Source organism: Trachymyrmex septentrionalis, unplaced genomic scaffold (assembly GCF_001594115.1).
Source record: "Trachymyrmex septentrionalis isolate Tsep2-gDNA-1 unplaced genomic scaffold, Tsep1.0 scaffold167, whole genome shotgun sequence".
NCBI lineage: Eukaryota > Metazoa > Arthropoda > Insecta > Hymenoptera > Formicidae > Trachymyrmex > Trachymyrmex septentrionalis.
The window spans coordinates 216,242-238,440 of NW_017304831.1; the positions used below are offsets into that span (position 1 = coordinate 216,242).

General features: G+C 35.2%; 1 protein-coding gene across 7 annotated transcripts in view; it reads left to right on the forward strand.

Annotated features, from left to right (window-relative positions):
- Positions 1 to 22,199, forward strand: part of LOC108746317 (glutamate receptor 1) — a 231,954-nt gene that overhangs the window by 201,845 nt on the left and 7,910 nt on the right. For all 7 annotated transcript variants that reach the window (XM_018483018.1, XM_018483019.1, XM_018483013.1 and 4 more), the window contains 10 exons: positions 7,134 to 7,266; positions 8,572 to 8,692; positions 12,091 to 12,255; positions 13,698 to 13,910; positions 14,731 to 14,838; positions 15,023 to 15,133; positions 15,229 to 15,349; positions 16,214 to 16,308; positions 17,180 to 17,403; positions 18,659 to 18,871. In XM_018483018.1, the coding sequence (XP_018338520.1) occupies positions 7,134 to 7,266; positions 8,572 to 8,692; positions 12,091 to 12,255; positions 13,698 to 13,910; positions 14,731 to 14,838; positions 15,023 to 15,133; positions 15,229 to 15,349; positions 16,214 to 16,308; positions 17,180 to 17,403; positions 18,659 to 18,871 (1,504 nt within the window). The remainder of the gene's footprint in view (positions 1 to 7,133; positions 7,267 to 8,571; positions 8,693 to 12,090; positions 12,256 to 13,697; positions 13,911 to 14,730; positions 14,839 to 15,022; positions 15,134 to 15,228; positions 15,350 to 16,213; positions 16,309 to 17,179; positions 17,404 to 18,658; positions 18,872 to 22,199) is intronic.

The window sequence follows — 22,199 nt, forward strand, 5'->3', positions numbered from 1 at the left end:
ATATATATATAAAATAAAATAGTATGTTTACTTATACTTTTATTCGCGTTTGTTAATTAGATACACAAGAATAGATAATTCGTTTTTCTTTATAAAAACCGCTTTGAACTAAGAGATCAATAAATAACTGTCTAAACAGCTAACTAGGATCGATACTTAAAAGCTCGTCACTCTATGGGCACAAAATTTTAACAACTCCACAAGGACTTACATACGTTTAATTGACGGTCGGTGTATTTCAGGCTTACTGTACAGGAAAGCCTATATACCCCAGAGACTGCTGATACAGCCTGAAATGCACTAGCTACGAGGAAGACGGGTTTTCGTTTAAAATTTTACTCACGATCACACGAAGGATCGTTCGATAAAATCGAGTTGCATGTAGCCATCTAGATGCATTGTGGTACTTCTATGCCTCGTGACGTTTCATACGGGGGGGATGTTCTATAAGATTTCCGTTTTTATTAAACAGAATAACAAGTAAAATTAAAGAAAAGAAAATTCAATGTAATGTAATATGTTCCGTGATAATCGATGATACCGGTCCATAATAATTATTCGCGGATGCGAGTGAATAATGACAGATAAATAATCAATTCGCGCGTTAATTATTTTTACGAAATTTTCATTTGACTTTTGATTAATAGAATATTTATTTTTGATTAACAGAATATTGAATTATAAGAATTGCGAAAGCTGTCGTAAGGGTAGAAATTGCCGTAACAAAGGGCGCAAATTTCGCAAGGCACACCCGGAACAATACGAAAGGGAGACTTTTATTCCACCTTCGTCGCGCGTAACAAGACGTCTTCCGCTTTAAGCACAGCCCGTCGTACATACATAGATACAATCAGACATCGGTCGATCCCGTCGCGGGGATGGCGCGTTGCTTGTTTCGCCATCGCGACGTTAGTTTCCGGCAGTCTCGACGGCATTTTCGTCTGGAAGTACGCGACACGAGAAACCGCTGGCCATTCGCTGGTACGAGGGATGCAGACGGGATTGCTCGCACACCGTACCAGACTAACTCCCGCGTGCCTGCCCGGGGGACATCTATGCGGTCGCGGATGGTTGCGTTCGCGTCTGCACGTAAATGTCGTCGAGTTACATGCGACTTCGCAATGCAATGATATTAGCATGGTAACATCTAATTACATTTTACGTCCCTACTATTTTACGTTCTGTTAAAAATAGATTTAGAACATATTGAAATGTTCACAAAGAGTACACTCTACTTGTCTAACTCCAGCATTTTTCGAGGTGTTACGGAATGTATCCTACTGTTGGAATGTGTTCTACTGTTATACATCGCTAATTCTCGCGATAAAAATAATACTGGCTATTTTCGAGGAGAAAGATTTAATAATGATTACAAGAAACAGTTAATTTACTTGCGATACATTTTATGACACTAATGTTGTATTTTATTTGTATGAAACCAAAAAAAAAAGTCCATAATTTCATTGGCAGTTTTTTCGTATATAAGAATGAGATTGCAATCGCAGTTGATGCGATGAGAACGGCGCTAATTGCGAAGAACGGGGCCGAAGACCGCGCAAAAAGAAGCTTGCGTCGAAGTTGGGAAGCAGTGCAGCAGTGCTGCCGGGCTGCTGAACTGCTCCTTGAAACATCCCGCTCCAGAAGCAGTTCCGACTTCTATTTAGTGTAAGTCGGACGAAAATAAGTTACGAGAAGTAGACGAAGGGGAACGGCGGTGTGTTTGTCCCAGCAACATCGCACTTAAGCACATAACAACAGATACGAGGCGCCAGAATCGAGTTATCACGCCTGCGAACATAGTTATCGAATAAAAAGGTTATTGAAGCATTTATTGGTTACAACAGTCTCAGAGGAGCGCTCCGAAGGAGAAAGTCCTCGATCAAACTCCTCCAACAACGATCCGATGCGCGGAAAAACGTTAACCAGTTACCTTTTCGAAGAGAAAGCTTTTCTTTGTATTAAAATCTCGATCTGGAAGAGAGCGTCGATAAACTTTAAAATTCAGTAGCGAATAAACAATACGTTTAATGGAAATTAATGAAGGCAAACAAGAATAAACAAGAACGTTAAGCGATGTTGATTCAAAATTGCGAAATCCATTTCATTTTTTTACTTCTAAACATACATAAAATATATTTAATAATAAAGATATAAATATTTTTGTATTTTGTGTAAATAACGTTTGGATTAACTTTTTTCGATGTCATAATATATTCCTAAATTTAATTTGCTTCGTAACTCAATCCATTCCTTCTAATTGGCCATTTCAATAATAGAATGAAGAGAAATTTCAAATTTTAATCGGCTTGGTCTGATTTAAGCGTACATGTTAAGCCAGCGCTGATTAGTGGGTGCATTTCAATTTTCCTCTCTGTTAAACTTTATTTGTCTATCTGACAAGTGAAAATAGTATCCGTACTTTCATAATAAATATTGTTATTATTTTGGTATTATTATTAGTAAATGTTAGGAGATTCAAATCTAATAAAGACTATTAAATGCTCTGAAACCAGATATATCAAATTCGTAAAACTACTTCGGACGAACTTTCATGAAGATCGTGTTTTGCAATTAGTATTCGAATAAATTGGCGAGCTGCCCAAGAAATTGATTTAAACAAACAAGTGCATCAGAGTCAACAAAATAAATATAATAATAAATTGAAAAGAAACCAATTAAATAAAAAGAATATTAAGAAATCATTTTTAATCTAATATTAGAATTTGTAATAAACGCAATATTTTAACTGATATAAGTACACAGAATTTACAATTTATTTATTTGGAGTAGTAAAATTTATGAAATGTAATGATATTGCATTCTGCAATATAAGGTACTGCTAAGAGAGGATATTTTCAAATTATTTCCTAGTCATAGAGAAATAGAGAAAAAGAGAAAGAGGAGAGAATTGTTCGCGTACCACTCGCAAATATTGCAGCCGTGACGCCGGCATGCAGGTCCGTTCTCCCTTAGCTTTCTGTACCTGCCGATCGACGTCGACGACGCGTCGATAATTAGTCGGTTCGTAGCTGCAAATGGGACACGGAAGTCGGCAGGTCGCTTCGTGATTCGGAATATATTGAATGTCACCGGGCACAATTGGATCGCGTGTCTTGTCATGGCTTCACGCGCACCCATGATATCAAGTCAATTTCTTTTCATACGAATGTACGAGATAAGCGTTTTACGATCAAGCTGATATTAAAACTATAAATGTCAGGTATTCTATCACTCAAAAAATGCAAATTATATTATAAATCATAATATATGTCTCCTCTCTCTCATAAAAATATATCTTTATAAAAAAATAAAGATTGCAATTATATAAATTGTTGGGATAGTGGACGATTCAACAGAAATCCAAGGTATTCTATTCTTTTTTCTTGTAGATAACAATCTAGATTTATTCTCAGCAGAGAGAGAGAGAGAGAGAGAGAGAGAGAGAGAGAGAGAGAATTCTCAAATAGAAACAACTAAAATTTAAGTTATGATTCTATTTAATGCAATTCATTCGCGCGTATGTATTTAATCCTCTAGAAATGTCTAGGAATTATGCATGAATTTGTCGTATATCCGCATCATTGAATGTTCATGTAATCCGAAACACAACGTTTCAATAAAATAATTATTTTGGCCCAGGAACCGAACTTACATTTTTTACATTGCGATTATAAAACGTCAAAGTGAGATTCTTAATGCATCACAAATACTCTAAGCTCGCAGTATATAGGTGTTTACAGACACGCTTGTTGGAATTGTAATTGCACTAATGAAACGAATGACATCAAAGCCTTGCCTCGACACGAGTTCTCTGAAATTTCAAAATTATTATTTACTCTGTACGATGCGGCACGCAGATCCATATTTCTCGATGATATGGATATTGTGCACACGTATGCGTTACAAACGAGCATCGAGGCTTCAAAGGCAACTCCACGATTACCAACGTCTCTTGTACGTACTTGCTACTCAACTGTAATGACTAAAGGGATCGTGTACATGGAACCATAACGAGGGAGCTTATATGTGTTCCCGATATACGTCAGATAAATTGTGCGTTTGATGAGTCGCGGGTTTGTCGTGACGCGGCTTTCCGAGATGCAAAGAAATCTGATATTGAAATTTGACGAGATAATGTAAACTCGTAATTAAAAACTTCGTTACGTCTCTACATGCGCACAATGCAAACGTATCGCGACAGTTCGTCATGTTAATCCGGTGTAATCAAATTCTGACATCGCGGGATCGGTTTTGCTTCGGAGTTTTGGAATGTTTAAAGAAAAATAATTCACCGTGATATAAATCAGTGGTAAATTAAGAGCGTTATTTAATTCGGAATATTATTTTGGCAAATTTCATTTTGATGCTTTCATTTTCACATATGCATGATATTGAATTTATAAATGATTCATTAAAAAAAACAAACTTTTTTTTCATTAATTTGTATTCTTTCGTTTTTAAATTATCCTCGAATTTCTTTTTCCTATTGAGTAATGATGAGACGCAGCCAGTGGAAGTGATTATCGAATTAGACATTGGTGACGATGTCAGAGTCATCATAGAAAGAAAAATGCGGGTTGAAATTGAAGTGAGAATGGCATTCGCGAGAAACCAATAGCACTCATCGAAATGTCAAGCTCTTTTGCAACGCTCGAACGAACATGTACATATGTATGCGCGCAGTTTCAGATTCGCGCTCGTTAACCTGGTCATCTTTCTCGTGCCTGACGGCAGAAAAAAATATAACGATAGGACCAGATACGTTTCGCGTTCTAACACCATGTTTCCTGCATCCGGCGTCCCATTAAGCTGTATTAATGCTTTCCTCTTTCCTATCACGTTTTGTTTTATTACGCAAACACAAATCCTTTTATTTAAATATCGAGAGATGCAACGAGATTTAAAATATAAACATGGAAATTGAGAGCTTTTACCCCATTTTTCCTTTTGTATCAAAAAATTAAAAAGAACGTATTTTTTTAGAAAAATTTTTCTCTTCCCCAAATATCAGAACCAGAAAACATATTTGTATTAATTTCAAACTTTCGTTAAAAGAATTGTATTGACATTTATTCAATCGCAACTCCAATAATTCGATAAAGATTTTTTTCCCCAAATATCAGGACGAGAATGCATTCTTGTATTAATTTCGGACTTTAATTAAAGCAACTTTGTTAACATTTATTTAATCGTGACTTCAATAATATGATAAAGATTTTCATCGATTTACAGTTTTAGACACGCTTAGAACTTTTGTACGTTTACTTTGAGAGGATCGAAACAAAAATCGAAATGTTTGCAATTTTTGAAGTAATTTAGCAATACATCTACAATATTTGCGCATTTGCACTGAAAAAAATATTAAACTTTAATAAATATTGACTTGAATAATCTAAATATTTATTAAATGTAAATATATATTTTATTTGATATAAAAACCATTAATTTGATTTAACTAGCACTTTTTATATCCAGTAAATATTTACTGTAAATAAATGCTCACTTAATATTATTCAAAGAAATATGTATTAAGATTTAGTAAATTTTGTTCAATGTACACATCCGCGTAGGGCTTTATTAACCTTTCATTTTGATTTATTTTCAGAACCTTATTTATTTTTCTTGTATTATATATTTTTACGAGTTTAGATTTTAAAAAAATATATTTCCATTCCGATCATTTCTTTCTCGAAGCAAACATTACCCTTCGCAAAATATATTTTAACGCATAACCACAGGCCTTTCATATTTCTCTCCCATCTGAAAATCCTCCCCTCTTTCGAGCTTCTTCTTGCAGCCTCCGCCGCGATGTTTGGAAGCACCGTTCCGCGTCTTGCCAATTTTTTTTCCAGGCGATGTTTTCATCGCGCGACCGTGACGTGGAACCGCCAGCAAAAATTTCTTACGCCGTAACTCACCGCACGTCTGCGTCGTGCAATACGCCGCCGTAACTTACCGCCGGCTGGCCGCGATCGTAAAAGTAACGAGTTCGGGGGAGGTCAAGTGCGTTGTTATGCTGGGGCGAATGACCCGAAATGTGTACAGCAACCGCTTAAGACGTTGGTGTGGTCTCGCGGTGCAATGAGCGTGATTAAATAGCGCTTCTCTATTTTATAATGCCATAGATTCCTCCACAAATTTACGAGACGTCCGATCAGAATCTACCCCTGCCTCGGGTTCGCTCTCGTTACGCCTCGTACACGCGCGCATGAGCACATACTGGTATTTGATCGTATCTCCCGATAACATACTGCATATAATTCGAATAGTGTATTTGCCTGAAACTACAGATACGTAATATATGTGTACTTGTATGATTATATATTTGGAAATGCGTGGATATTTGAATTGGTAGAGGAATATACTGATCCGCGAATTTATGTGAATATCTGCATCAGAAATTCAATTCATTTCGATTTATCACATACGCATAAAATGTATGAATATTTTATATTTCAAATGACTACTTTCCTTCGTTTTCAATGTAATCCATTTCTTAAGTGCTACGAAGATTTAACCGATAAAAGAAATTGAGACGGGCAAATTATAAAAAAGAGAGAAATATCGCGTCTATTTAAAAAACTGATCTTTTAAGCATTGCGTCTCATAAAAAATAATGGATTATTTAAATCTTTTATATAAATATGACCTTTTCATTTTTCTCATTTTCTTATATACTATTAAAATTTAAAACAAAATATATAATCCTACGTAGAGAAATATGTATAAAAAACAATTGCAAGAATGTATTACAATTGTGACATCATAGTAATATCGATTCACATACATATGTGAATGTATACACCGCAACTGCAACGATGCATTATGACGCGATTAAATTTTGTCGTTGCCAAAAATATGAGGCGGGTCAAATCGAACAATCTACGACACTCTCTATAACTTAGAGGCATTGCCCGTAGACAGGCGATATTTCACACTGCGCGAGAAACCGCAGACTGAACAGAGGCTGCCAATGAATTACGACATGGTCTATGTAACGTGCAATCGTGCGTATGTAATTTTCGGAAGACACACACAACGACAAGTGGTAACTCGAGCCTATGTCGAACCCATATAACGTAGTGCGCATATAAGCGTTTCCTATAATTTAATTAAACGCCCGTGGGTTTCAGGACTACTCAGGCTGCAGCAGATTTATCAGGGGTTGAAACCAGGCAACGACTCCTTTCAAGTCGAAACCGTCAAGAGAATACAGAACGTGTCAGAGGCGATCGATTTCCTACGTAGCTTGGAGGAGCTTAATCGGTGAGTCTTTTTCATTGAAGCGTATGACACACATAAATAAAAAGCACGACACCTTTTGCTGCAAACATCTCATAGAAGTGCTTAGTATTCACACCTGATATTGATAAATGTGAATATTAAGTTTATTTTTTTATTATTTGCAGCATGTTTCCAGCAAGCATATATTTTAATGAAATTTATTCCGAGATATTATACAAGAAAATATATAAGTTCAAAAATTAGTTAATTCCACAATTTATTATCATCTTATATTTGCAAGTATATTCAACACATAAAAAAGTAAAGTTTGAGAGCATTTACAATAATGCGTGATGTTATAGTATCTATATTAAAACCAATTTTGCCTATATTCAATTAAAATATTAATAAAAATAAAAATAAAAAAGGCTCTAAGAGTGAAGCAATAAAAAAAGAGATAAAAATAGTCAATGGAAGCCAATGCGGATATTGAAGCGTAGTATTTAAACATTTATTGTTATACAAGTATCGGAATCGCAATCACAAACGTTTCAACTACGTTTTTAGTCCTCTTCAGTACAAAAAAATATAGAAAATATTAAATTAAAAAATCTAAAGGTCTAAAAATTTAAAAGTCTAAATCTGTTTTCTACGTTCTCTTTAGATTTTTTAATTTAAATTTTCTATATTTTTCATACCGAAAAGGATCAAAAGCCACGATTGAAAAATTTACGATTGCGATATTTATATGTAAAAATTTAGCGATAAATGTCTAAATACTGCACTCCGACATCGTTAACTTTTATTAACTATTTTTCTCTCGATTAAAATACATGTTGTATTTTAAGTTTTTTTTATCTTCAATAGAAGGGAATGCAGCTGTTGAAATATTGTACCCATTTCTATGCTCGTTGATTGTTTAGTACGATTGTTATTTTCTTGTAAAATGGCTCACCAACGGTGTGATGGATAAGGCTAGTCGTAGCACAAGTTGGCATACTTGCATTGCAATTCACCAGTGGCTACGCATTTGCGCGACGCAAGTAATCAACAACAGCGAGTAATTGCCATCGCGGTGGTTTGAATTGGCCGGGCGTGGGTAGTTACCGAAAACAACGGCGTTATTGCAAATTGCCATACAATATCCAATTATTACAAACGAAATGAGCGTGGAAACTCCGCGGTGCATCGATCAAATGCGACAAAGCCACGCGTTAACGCAGCGCGCGAATTGCGGCGAACCAGCGTGCGAGACTTATGTCACTCTTCCGATGGGAAATTCAATGTGGCGAGTCCTTTCTCCCGCGTGGACAACTAATGCCAGTAAATGTCATTAAAATATTACAGATGGAGTAACAAATACGTCGTTCTCGACTGTCCAACGGACATGGCGAAGGATATCGTTGTGAGTCATGTGAGAGACGTAGCCTTGGGAAAGAGGACGTATCATTATCTGCTGAGTGGCTTGGTGAGTCGAGCGACATAGAACTTAATTAATTCAACCGTTCATATTCAATTCAATCATTTAACGATACCAAGTATCGCTTTCTTTCAATCTCGTAGTTAATTTTCCCTCCCAAGTCGCAGTATCCAATAAATATTTTCTCCATAAATTGCTCGCTTGGAATGTCTTTTCAAAATGCTGCGTTAATCCTTTAGATGAACAATAACATTGTCCGATAAAATTTGATCGTTTTTGTAACATGAATGTGAATAGCTGTTACTGATGTATTTTTGCCTACTGAACACAAATCCTTTGTCCAAATTTGGCTATCACATCACACAATTTTGAGAAAAAAGCGTCAAAGAGATAAAAAAAAACGACAATTTTAAAAGTTTGCATGACGTTGCAGCACCGGCAGCAATTTTTTTTTAATTTCGTTAACGCCATGTAAAAGTACCAACTTTTAGCTTCAAAAGGCATTTTGTTTCAGCACGATTTTTTGTTTTCGAGATATAGTAATTTGAAAATAGCTCTTTTCACATATAACATAAATATAAAAAAGGCATTTTATTCCGTCAATACTGCATTATGGAAAGTAAGTGCTTTTTTACTTACGTTATATAATCTGATCGTAAAAAAAAATGTTAAATTGACAAATTGGCAATATGGCAGAAAAATTATAATCTTCAATGTGTGTGTAATTTAAGATTATAATTGTCCTTTACTGTATTTGTGCAAAACTTCAAAATCATTGTTTTTATCTCTTTGATGCCGTTTTTCTCAAAATGATGACATTATAGTCAAAAGAAAATATAACTGTCACTTAATTTTCACGACTGTTTGAGAATCGTTTTGCTTCAACATGTTTTTATATATTTCTTTTTATAAAAGCCAAAAATGCTTATAATAGTGACGCTGGTACATTGATTGATACATTGAAATAAAGAATAAAATCCTTATTCACATCGTTACGAAATCGCTGTCAGTTATGCTTCATTCATTTAAAAACTAATTCAGAGTTGTTGATCCAATTCTCTGAACTAGTTTTTACATGATTGAAGTATAACTGACAGCGATTTCGTAACGATGTGAATAAAAATTTTATTGACTTTATTTCAATGTACCAGTTTTTCCTTGTGGCGCTATTATTATAGCGGATACTTTTCCATTTTTATAAAAAAAAAATACATAAGAAAATGTAGAAATAAAATCTCCGAACGGCCGCAAAAAAGATTGCACAATCTCCTTTGGACGACCGATTCGTATACCGCAAAAATATTCACACGGTTATTCACACTCGTGTGTTCCAAAATAGTGTTAGACATTATCATTAAACTATATATAAAAGTAAAATTACATTTTTATCTTCAATATAATTGAAATTATAATTTAAACTATTTATTTTCATAACTACTTTAGCTAACGTTATCTACAAAATTGATATATTCAGCCTAAAATAAATAGAACTTATTATTTTGCAATTACTCGAGAATTTCTTCCTCTTTACTTAAATATCGGTGACTTTCATTCCTAAGCTTTTCCAGCCGGAAAATTCCGTATGCAAAACAGTGACTTTCGCTTTACTGCGCGAAAGTGCTCTCACTTGTACACCATCTGCGTTATAATAAGATGGCGGGATTAATTCGCAGCATGGTGAAATTTTCGAAACAAGCGAGAACCGTCGCTCAAACTGACACGAAACGTTCCGTCGTGGGGGCAAGATCTTCGCTGGTGATGTCTCCGCCGTACTTTAGAATTTAGAGGATAGTTTGCTTGTGTTTAGCGGCTTCCAGCGAGTTGCTGCGGAAGAGCAGGCAGCATTACACTCCGGCGATGGAGAAGATAGTTGTACATACCTGCATGTACATCTAGTTCCATCTCTCTACGAAGCACGCCATTGTCATTTATCGCGTCATTCTCGAAATGGTTGCGCAGACGTGTCGATTCGCACATTTTCCCCACTTTCTGCAATTCGCTTCCTTTTACCTTTCTCTTTACCTCTTACTTCCGTTACTCTTCCACAATCATCAATTTGAGAATTCAACGACCGAAGGGGACAATTGCCAACGTTTTAACTAGGGAGTGAGAGAAAGAACACCTTAGACAATTTCATCCTTTGCACCAATTTCCACCATCATATTTATAAATCTACAACATTCCGGTTTCTTTAACTAAGTTCCTCAGTAGAAATACGAGTATAAATACGAGCCTAATAGTTGTTGAACAGCAACTAGCAATGTCGGATATTACAAAACTTTATCCGCTCTCTGACCGCAAATGTAAAAGTTCAAAAGTCAACGCTGCAATGGCGGATGGGATGATATCAGACCAGCAAATTAAACTAGTAACGTGGCGAACTCGTTTGCGACGAAGTTAAACACGCATACAACGTTAACACCGTCCATGTATTATCTCCAACCGGTTGATGGATGATGGTAGAATGGCTGTGCAGTAGTAAAATAGTGAACAAATCAGCCGCGAGCTATACGAGATGCGAAATCTAATAATAACACATTGCAATTAGAAACCAACTATTATTAGTTCAATATTATTAATTTAATTTTAAACAAAATCATTATTATGCCGCTCCAAAGCGTTTCTTCCAGTATCGCCGTCATTTTCCGGCACTCAACGAAAACTGATCAATGAGCACTTAGTGATTCTTTAATATAATTCATTCTTGCCTTTTGTTCTTCGCTAGATCTAATTGTAAGTATAGGAACCAATCATATTAAAGAATCCTTGAGCGCTCATTGATCTATTTTCTCTGCTAAACGCAGCCAATCTGTTCTCCATACTTTGCTCGTTAATTTAACAATCGCGAAAATAAGTAATCGCAATTTTAATTGGATTTATCGTTTTGCAAGCGTTTACACTTCGTGGTGGAGAGCGCAGACGTATCAATTTCCGCTCCTCTTGCTTCGCTCGTCTTCTCATCTCGTTCGAAAGAACTGCCGCGCGTTAATACAAACGACGAGCTTTTCACAGTTTCGAGGTTTTGCCGCGCGTAATACGCAGCAACAACGCAATATCAGCATAAAATTAGAATACTACCTGTATTCGAGCTCGAGTAATTAAATACAGCGGGTCTAAGTTGAAATCGAGACGTCAGTCCTACTTACGTTTTTCATAAGGGAACAAAGGAAACGCGGTAATAACGCGCCGTAATAATATTACAGTGACTCAAGTGCCCGTTCTCAAGTCGACTTTAAAGACGCGACGAAAGATCAAGGACCTCGTTGATAGGCGGAAGGCTTTTCGCGAAACTATAGACTGTCCCTTTAGAACGCCGAAAGCTGAAATGGGAGCTGTAAGACTAGCAACCTTTATCACGCGAGTGAACAAGAATAGCTTTGTATATCTCGTAGATCCCTTGTATTCCCTTCGTGTACCAATACTCCTGTATATTTTGCTGTAATCAGATAATGGACGACCGATGGGAGAGCGAAGTGATCGAGTATGGCGCCATCAACATCACGGGCTTTCGCATCGTGGACGCCACTCGACCTCACGTCAAGGATTTCTTAGCCAACTGGCATCGCCAGGATCCCGCCACGTCTCAAGGCGCCGGTCGTGAATCCATTTCCGTACGTATATATTCACGTATCAGCAGCGCCTCCCTTGCGAGACCCCGTCGTCACTTTTTCTCACGCCTGTCTTTCGTCGATGGCTTCTACATGCTTTCACTGTTTGCGTCCAGAGGGGAAACTACCCTTCGTGCGAAATCCTCGGTATGCCTGCCCAGTGTGGTGATTTCCTCCCGGGTGGATCGAACACTTTCTTAGGTTTCTTCGTTTTCCTAGAGTACCCGTCGTCGACCGACAACGGGCGACGACGGCGACGGTACGAAAGTTTCGTACGAGAAACGAGAATCAAACAAGAATCGTCGCAGATTCGTTCGCACGCGCGATCTCGTGTCGTTCGCTTGCTCGTGTGTCTTTGTGTGCACAGCGGCTTGAGACCAAACTTGTTAAACAGCACCCGCATGTAGAAACTTGGACTTTTCAGCGCGTTTATAAAGTGCCGCTCACTCAACCGTATCCGTCCGTGCGGATTGTGTTTCGCCTTCCTCTTAATGACCTTAACTTCGTCTCCGCGTTAATATTTTTTTTCCCCAGGTTTTTGTATGACTTTAACAAAAACTGATGTTTAACAATGCGGGACAATGCAGTTCTCTAAAAGTACTGTTTTATAAAATTCTTTGTCAATGAACGATTTTTTCCATTCGATAATTACTAGTAGTATAACATTTAAATTAGGTTTGATTGAAATGGATTGCTGAATTAAGTATGAAATTAGATTCTAACCGAGATAAAAAAATATTAAATTTTAATATCTATTTATTTTATTATATTTATTTAAAAACGTTGACACCTAGTTAAAATTATGAAAAACATTATAATAATATCGATCTATAATGCTCCGTAAAAAGTAAAATTTTATTTATTTGTCACATTTTATTAAGAAGCAAAATATATTGCCTATATAAATAATTGATAATTATGATTATGATATAGTTATTTATTATTTTACTTTTAATCCCGTGAAATCATATATTAAGAAACGTACCAACTCGATAGTTTTGCGTGAATTTCGCTGTACTACAAGAAGCGACGAATATAATCTCTAAAATGGATACACGACTAACGGGATTTCGGGGTAAAGTTGTGTGGGACACTATCTATGGATCTGAAAGCTCTCTCGGAGACAGGCCGCATGCAATCTAATGCTACGATTATCATGCCCGATCGTTATATTCAGCGAACACCAAACGTGGTTTTCCAACACTGGCGAAGTGCCCGAGGTACTCTTGTCTCTGTGAATTTACGTACACCACAACGTGATGACGAATTCCTCTCTCGATCTCGCGAAATTCTTGATCCTATTGAGGAATGGAGTCTCTCATTAGAAATCAGAGATTTTTTTTTCGGAGGAAAGTAAAAGCAGAAAAGAATTATTTTCTGCAATTATTTGTGCAATGTATAGAGACTGTGCGAATTAATTCATTGCGCATGTGTATCAAAATTAGGCACAAGCCGCTCTGATGTACGACGCTGTGTTCGTCCTGGTTGAAGCCTTCAACAAGCATTTGAGAAAGAGGAATGACAAAAATAATATGAGACGAGTAACATCGACCAGCAATCAAACCATAAACGGAACCAAACCTTTAGACTGCTACCACAATCGCGGTTGGGTTACTCCGTGGGAACACGGCGATAAAATCTCCAGACTTTTAAGAAAGGTAAATGAATATTCCATTAGCAAAAACTAAGAAATAACACACGTAATATTCTTAAAATTATTATTAATTAATATATTTTCAAATATGTAAATATATGCAAACGTATCATTATCTACATATTTATAAATCTTTAAAATCTTATGTATGAATTATGCATTGCTGGCCAAGATATATTGAATCAAGTAAATGGGCGAATTAGCGTAAATTACTGCCGTAGAATTTTAAGTTTCTATTATCAGTTTTTAATGGCTGTTTACTATCGTTAAATATGTTATCCGTATCATTCAAATTTATACTTCAATAGTGCGCGTAATTGTAGAGATAGGTAATTTATTTTCAAATTCCCGAGACGCAATCCAGAGGACAGGAGTACTCAATGTGTTGCGAAATACCGTGGCGACCGAAATTGCCACGGACCCTCCTCGACGTATCTCTGCTCTTGACAGTAATTGGCGGTTATTCCGACTCTAGCGGAATTCCTGCGTTCGCGTCAAATAGTCCTCCGTCATTCCGCCCTTACGTATACATGCTGTTAGTCTCGTAACTTTTTTTGCCTTTTAATCCGCTACCGTTCGACAATTTATCATGTCAAGATTGAACTCGCTAGCAACGAGAAAACATAATCTAAATATAAATTTTGCATTTTTTTCAATATCCAAAAAACATTATGTAATAATCTGCTTCCTTATACATTTTTTTATTTCTTTTTTTATTTTTTTTCTTGATTTTATTCTAGAAATGTGTGATGGCAAATAAGGATATTAGGATATCTTATTACAGTAAGATATGAAATGTGCTATTAGAATTTATTTACGTACAGGTCGAGATCGAAGGATTGACGGGAGAGATACGATTCAACGACGATGGCCGACGACAGAATTATACGCTTCACGTCGTCGAAATGACAGTCAATAGCGCCATGGTGAAAGTAAGTCTATTTAAAAAATATGTAAATAACATATTTAATTTTAATACTTGATAACCTACAATTTAAAATATGTAAATTATTTAAGAAGTCAAGTCTTTATCACGGCTAACTTATCTTAGTTTCTTATTATATATGGAACTAAAAGATACATTAAGCGAATCATATATATAATTTATTGTTACAGGTTGCTGAATGGACCGATGAGGCTGGTTTTCTACCAATAGCCGCAAAATACGTGCGACTTCGTCCGCACGAAATCGAAAAGAATAAAACCTACATCATTACTACAATATTGGTAAGTTCATCTGTATGTTCATATGTATAATGTATGCAATTCGTGCACGATTGAGATCAATTGTAAAACAACAATGTGATAATTTTGGTTGATAGGAAGAACCTTTCATAATGAGGAAAGTATCGGACACAGGTGAAGTATTAATGGGAAATGACGGTTATGAAGGATACTGCAAAGACTTAGCTGATTTTATAGCGAAGAAATTGGGCATATCATGTAAGTTTGTTATGACAAATAGTTTCCTTTAAAAATTGTACTAATCTCTTAGAAACCTTAGTGTAATTGAATTAATTAATTAATTAATTCGCTCTCTCTCTCTCTCTCTCTCTCTCTCTCTCTCTCTCTCTCTCTTTCTAATAAATTTTGGACATATGCACAAACCAAGTATTTACTAGGTCGAATCAAATGGAATCGAATCGAAGCTTTTTTATTCGAAACGAATCGAATTTGAATCAAAATTTCCCGGATTTTTATTAAAAGCTAATTTAAAAGTAACAAAGCATTTTCAATAATATTTCAAATTTTTTAAATAAACGAGAAAATATCCATTATAATTCGGTTCAACTTAAATTCAAACTATTCGTGTATACCTCTAATAAATTTATATATTACATATATTAAATTAATACGTATAAATTAAAAATATGAACATCACATTTGTCCAAAGTAAAAACAATCTAATTATTATAAAATATTAAATATTATCATTCTATACAAAACATTTATTTCCTTGAAATTTACTTAACGTCTATTAAATACAGTACTGGAACAACGTTGAAGAAAAAGAGAAGAAAAAGACCGCAAGTCTTTGTTTCGGTGCTTCCCTCCGGCAGCGTACGCTTCCGAATAATTTTTAATTATTAATGCTAACGACTCTCATTTAACTCGCACAAGAATTAATAATTCAAGCAAGAATTACTTTTATTATGAGCAAAATTTGCCGAAGTCGGCCCCACCCTCGACAAGTACCTAAAAGACGTAACGAAGCCTCTTCCGCGCGCGGAATCGATAATGGAAAAAGTTCCGCAGAAGAAATGCTGTTTCGCGCACCCCGTAAAGTACTTTCTTACAAATTTTCAGACGAGCTGCGGATCGTGAAGGACAGAAAACACGGCACGGAGAACCAGGACGTTCCAGGCGGTTGGGACGGTATGGTCGGGGAGCTTATCAGAAAGGTAAGTTCCAGTAATTTCGTTGTATCCGCTACATCCTCAACGTGAAACGCTTTTTCTCCCCCGAAACCGGTCTTCCCCGGAAGTTTACGCGGAAAGACGCCTCGAGTAATTGAACCCAGCTTCTCGCGAAGGGGACTATTGATCGTCGCGATGGCGTATAGTTCAAATGCCCTACGAAGGAGCTGTTTTATCTCCCGACAGCGAGTTTGAACCTGCTCCACTAGATGCCCTGAGCTTGCAAGCTCGTTAGTCGCGATTCGATTTTAAGTTCCATCTGGTGGGAATTTAGGATAAGTCCAAAGCACCCGAGCTTTCAGTTACATCTCACGTAGGTATGCCCGCTTCCGCGCTTCAGAAGATATTGAGGATAGAAAACAAAAGCATGATAAAATTGAGAATTCTATCATAAGGCGTTAAGGCGCTTTGAAAGATTATGCAATTTTAAAATCTTTTTCTTTCCCAAATTTTATGTAAACAGATTCAGCTATGAATGTAATAACAATTGAAGAAGAGAAATCTAACTGCAGAACCAAAAGCACAAATTATGCATAATCGTCACAGTAAATCCTGTCATCATATTTCTTTGTCTTCAGTTTTATCTTATTATTCGTCTTTGTTCTCTAGTTACATTTATAATTGCGTTCAAGAAATATGTAAATTATTGTAATTAATTGTTGATATATATAAGATGATTAATGTTTTCTTCGGAAATATTTTACAATCCGTTTAAAGTTTATTTGATATTTCCTTTTTTTTTTCAATTAGTATGTTTATTGTAATCATGCCTTTTTTTATTAGAATATTTTAAAATTAATGCTTTCTCACCTTTGTATTATTAATATTTACATCAGTTATTTTATCCGATTCGCAGGAAGCCGACATAGCAATTGCTCCTCTGACCATCACTTCCGAACGTGAACGCGTGATCGATTTTAGTAAACCGTTTATGTCTCTCGGCATTAGTATCATGATAAAAAAACCTATTAAACAAAAACTCGGGGTCTTCAGTTTTCTGAATCCGCTGAGCAAGGAGATCTGGGTGTGCGTTATTTTCTCTTACATCGCAGTTTCAATCGTCTTGTTTATTGTATCGAGGTAAGAAACTTTTTATCAAGAATTGTCATCTTTTTGTATGAAAAATTTAAATATAGAAAAATATTTTTAGATTAAATAATAACTCGAGTTAAAGGTCAACATAACGCTTATTATACAATATATACAAGTCACCCTTTTTCATATTAATGATTAGCGGAACGTATCTTATTAGAACCTAATATATTATTAATTCGTAGTTAGAGCTGATCCAAGTATAAATTATGAAAAAATAAATCGATACATTTCTCATTTCACAATTAAGCGAAGAATTGATCATTCATATTAATAGCATTAATCAAATCAATCACAAAGAGGATGTCTATTTTTAATCTAGCTACATAGACCTTCTATATCAGTTATATATTAAGGCAATTACAATTATATTTATATACTACAATACAAGCTACAAATTACGTTTGTCACACTTCTACATCTTCCTACGTATTTACATTTCTTATCTAGTTTATTAATGCTTGCATCACTACGATCGAACGCAGCATTTCGTCGATAATAAATCGAATAAAGACTCATAACTTATATTAGCTCAATCACATAAAGATCAAAAATTGTATTTTAAGTCATCCATTATATTTGCACTGAAATAGGGCAGCCAAGTAATTGACATTACATGCAACTATTAAGATATCTTGAGTAGACATTTGCGAGAACTCTCAGTCTTTAACGAGAACGTAACGAGAAAGTTTTTAGATAGTCCCGTAATTAATGAGGCACTTTGAACATCGTTTGAACGAGATCTTCTACTTGGTACGAGTGATGCATACGACGTGCGTGATGTTACTCGAGAATATGACCGTCTTAGAATGTCAATCCAATTTTCAAATTTTTTATAAATGATGTTTAAATACATGATGTATTAACTTCGGAATAAATCTACTACGCCATCACACGCATATAAAATTACAGACATAAGTTTTAATTTATTGACAAGCCAAGCAATTTGCATTATTACGTATTGAATAAGGTATTTATTTACGTAATCTGGAATATACAATACTTCATTCCATAAAACACTAATTAATACTGACGATTTTTCAATGACTATGGTTGAAGTATCAGTATACATATATAACACATATTGCATAACACAATTATAAGGTATCTAAAAAATATAAAGTAACATTTAGAAGTATTTTCTTAAGCGCCTCTTAAATATTCTTCATCCTCTTATATTTTAGAAAAAATAAAATATTCTTGAGAAATCTCTAATTTTTAAAATTTTCCTTTAATAATATAGGTTTTCGCCATATGAATGGAGAGTTCTTACCATAAGTGGTAGCACAGATTCAGCTATTAGTGGACGAAACGACCCCGGTTTGCAGCATCCACACACGCCGCAAGGTTCTCCTCATATGCCAACTTCCAGCATGGCCAACGACTTCAGCATCGTAAATAGCCTCTGGTTCGCTCTGGCGGCGTTTATGCAACAGAGCTGCGATATCTCACCTAGGTAAACACACGACTCATGTTATTAATTTCCAACAGCAATTAACATCTAGTCGAGAAGAGGTTCGCGTAAACTTAGCAATTTTTTTTTATAATCGCTGGATTTAATGTTGACTCGCACTCGTGCTATACGTCTTGAATTTTAAATGTTGTTAATGATGTCCACTCGACGAAGCAATGTTTTTTCTCTAATTATTATATTACACATCAATTGCAACGATATTTATACTCTGCAGCCCAAAATTAAATTTAAACTTTCACTCGCAAAATTTATATTTTTGGGGCGAATTCGTACTTTTTTTCATGTTCTTCGATTGTTCTGGATTTCACAATCATCATTTTTTTAAATGCTGTTCTAAATAATGCCTTACATCGAAACGTCTTTTCCCATTAATTACTAAATACGCATACATGCATGTGGACAATACATAATATCGAGATAGCTCGTATGTCAAATATTTATTTTACAAATTTATTTTTTTCAATATTATTAACTCAGCAATTTCAGAAATTTAATTCAAACTTTAATTACATCACAATTAATATCAGACATTGAAATGAATGAAAACTTTTTCTCATTCTCTTTTCTCTCTTTAAATATTTTATTATTTAGTTTACATATTATACAATTTATATGTTATATATTTATGTTTATAAAAGTATCTCACACTCACTAAAGAATTCAAAATTCAAGAAAAGAAAAAGGAAACATATATTAGTGTAGCAGAACTCGTGTAAACAAAGCATATGCCACTGTACGATTTCGCGCTATTAGTCAGGATTTGGGTGGGATCAGATATTTATCTCGAAGGTGGATGTAAACTTGTGAGAGTATGAGAGAGAGAGAGAGAGAGAGAGAGAGAGAGAGAGAGAGAGAGAACAGCGCGCGCAAGTGGCTCCCACGTTCTTCTCGGCTAATTATAGCCGCCCACTCTTGCCTCCCTCCGTTTCCGTTTCCGCGGTATAAGCGCAGGTAAGTACATAAAGGCACAGGGAGAATAGCTCCCTTTACCCGGGACAGGTCGAGCGTACAGCCTGGTAATAGGATGAATCGGGTAAGATTCTAAGAGCTTCCCAGTTGACGTTTAAAATCTCTCGTGTAAATTGTTAAAGCGCCTCTCCGCAGGTGAACGTTTGACTTAAAAAGCTCTTTACAGCATTTCGGAAGATACTTCGTGCTAAATACGGCCAAATAAATAATTTTAATCATTTCTTTTTATAGACCCCGATTATTCCATTTGCGTTATGTACAAGACAAGAAGCTTATATCAAGAAACTGATTCCACCGTCGTGTATATATATGTTGTTAAAATTAAAATCAGGTTTCTGGGACGTGCGCCATATATGTATACCTATACATACATATCAGAAGTTGAAAATCTTTCATTATTGATATCCTTTGTAACACACTCGTTGTTCCGAAGGCGCGCACGATTACTATAAGTACTATAGAAAGCACACGTTATTTGCTTTTTAGAGTACTTGTAAATATACCTCGCCTATTATTTTCGCGATAAACACGTGTTATTATCATCAGTGCCGTCATTATACTCTCATTAACAAACATTTCAATCATTCTTATCTTGTGCACTGCTTCACTCGTGCTATATAAATACGTTCATACACTACAAATTATTCTATTCGTCAAGATTGATATAGTGCAATCAAAATGTGCTTGTTCCTAATAACATAAAGCTCGAGTAAGCACAGATCGGCATTGCGCAAAACAATTCAAATTTAAATTATGTTAATCAAATGCAAGTTTATAATTTACAGAAAGAAATCAGATCTACGTTCGCAATAAAATTGGCGACCTTATTGTGCAACGCATAATTTAGATCGGCTTTATAATCGCTAGATGATTGTGGCCGCGCGAAACTAGACTCATTTGAATAAAGTATGCCGCACGAGCAAAAATTCACGATACATATAGTAAATATTGCACATCCTTTAATGCTTTATTAATTTTATTTTACATATTACCATAATCATATGATAATTTTTTTCTAATATAGTATTTGATCTTATAAAATGGCATTAAGTTTTTTGAAAGTTATTTAATTAATATTGTAATAAAAAATAATAAAAAAACATTTGAAATAAGTAAGAAAAGAGCCACGGTCGAAACTAGATCTTAATATTCTCTCAATAATATTTTTATACGTAATCATTTAAATGCATCTTTCAGTTATACAAACTACATGCCACAAAAAATAATTTTTTAAACGGGTTTGAAAACAGTTCACAAAGAATCTTTTTAAAAATTTAAATGAAAGAAAATATAGAAAAGTTGGCAATAAATAAATCATATCAGAAATAATAAAAAGATTCTTTTCTCTTTTAATTAAAGAGTTATGAATTATGAAGAGGGTCTTTAGAAGTTGAGCATTAAAGAACTAAAGAGAAAAATTTCTCTCGGCTGTCTCGGAGCTCGATAAATTTCGCATTTTTGAATTAACTGTCCGTCGAAGAGTCGACACGAGTGAATTCGTATAACAAGAATTTCTGTAATATTAATTCCTTTTTATAATTAATTATGAAATATTTACAGTTCCAACACATAATAATTTCTTTGAATTACAAGGCTATTACAGTAATTGTCGATATATGGAAATTATTTTTTCAAAGACATCAGCGTTAACATTGCTCTGAAATGTTTCATTATGTAGTACATTTCTTGAAATATAATCACGGGTTGGGTAACGATTTTGAGCAAACACTTCAGGCTGCAGACAAGTGCCACATCTATAAACAAAGCATAATTTGCTCGCATATTCAAAACATTGTAGTTGGATAGGAGTCCAGCATGAATAGAATATTCACGTGGCAATGCTATGTTGTGCTTTAAAGCACGCTACGCAGTAGTATGATAGAATTCAAATCACACACCCTCTCTTGTTTCTTCAAGTATTCAATATATACATACAGATTGACATGCATTATGATTGTTATTTTATAACGCGCGAAAAGATGAAAAAATTAGGAAATATTTTCTTTTCTTTTTTTCGTTAAAATAAAAAAATATCTTTGTACAACGTTTTACTATTTATTTTCTTGGCAGCCTTCTGCAGTCATAATTTTTGCGATATAAGTAATAATAATAACTTAACATTCAGTTTTAGAAACCGTATAAAACTGTATATCATTGTTAGAGAATTGCAACAAAAGTGAACGTTACGAGTACGCGCATTTTGTCGTTTACGCGAAACAGACCGCGTGCTCACTCCGAAACTGGGTCTCAATTAATTTACATTTGGCTGTATCCAGTGCACCACCCCATCCTAGTAGCCCTCTTGATTAATGGTTTAAATATTCGCGCGGTGGCGATATGA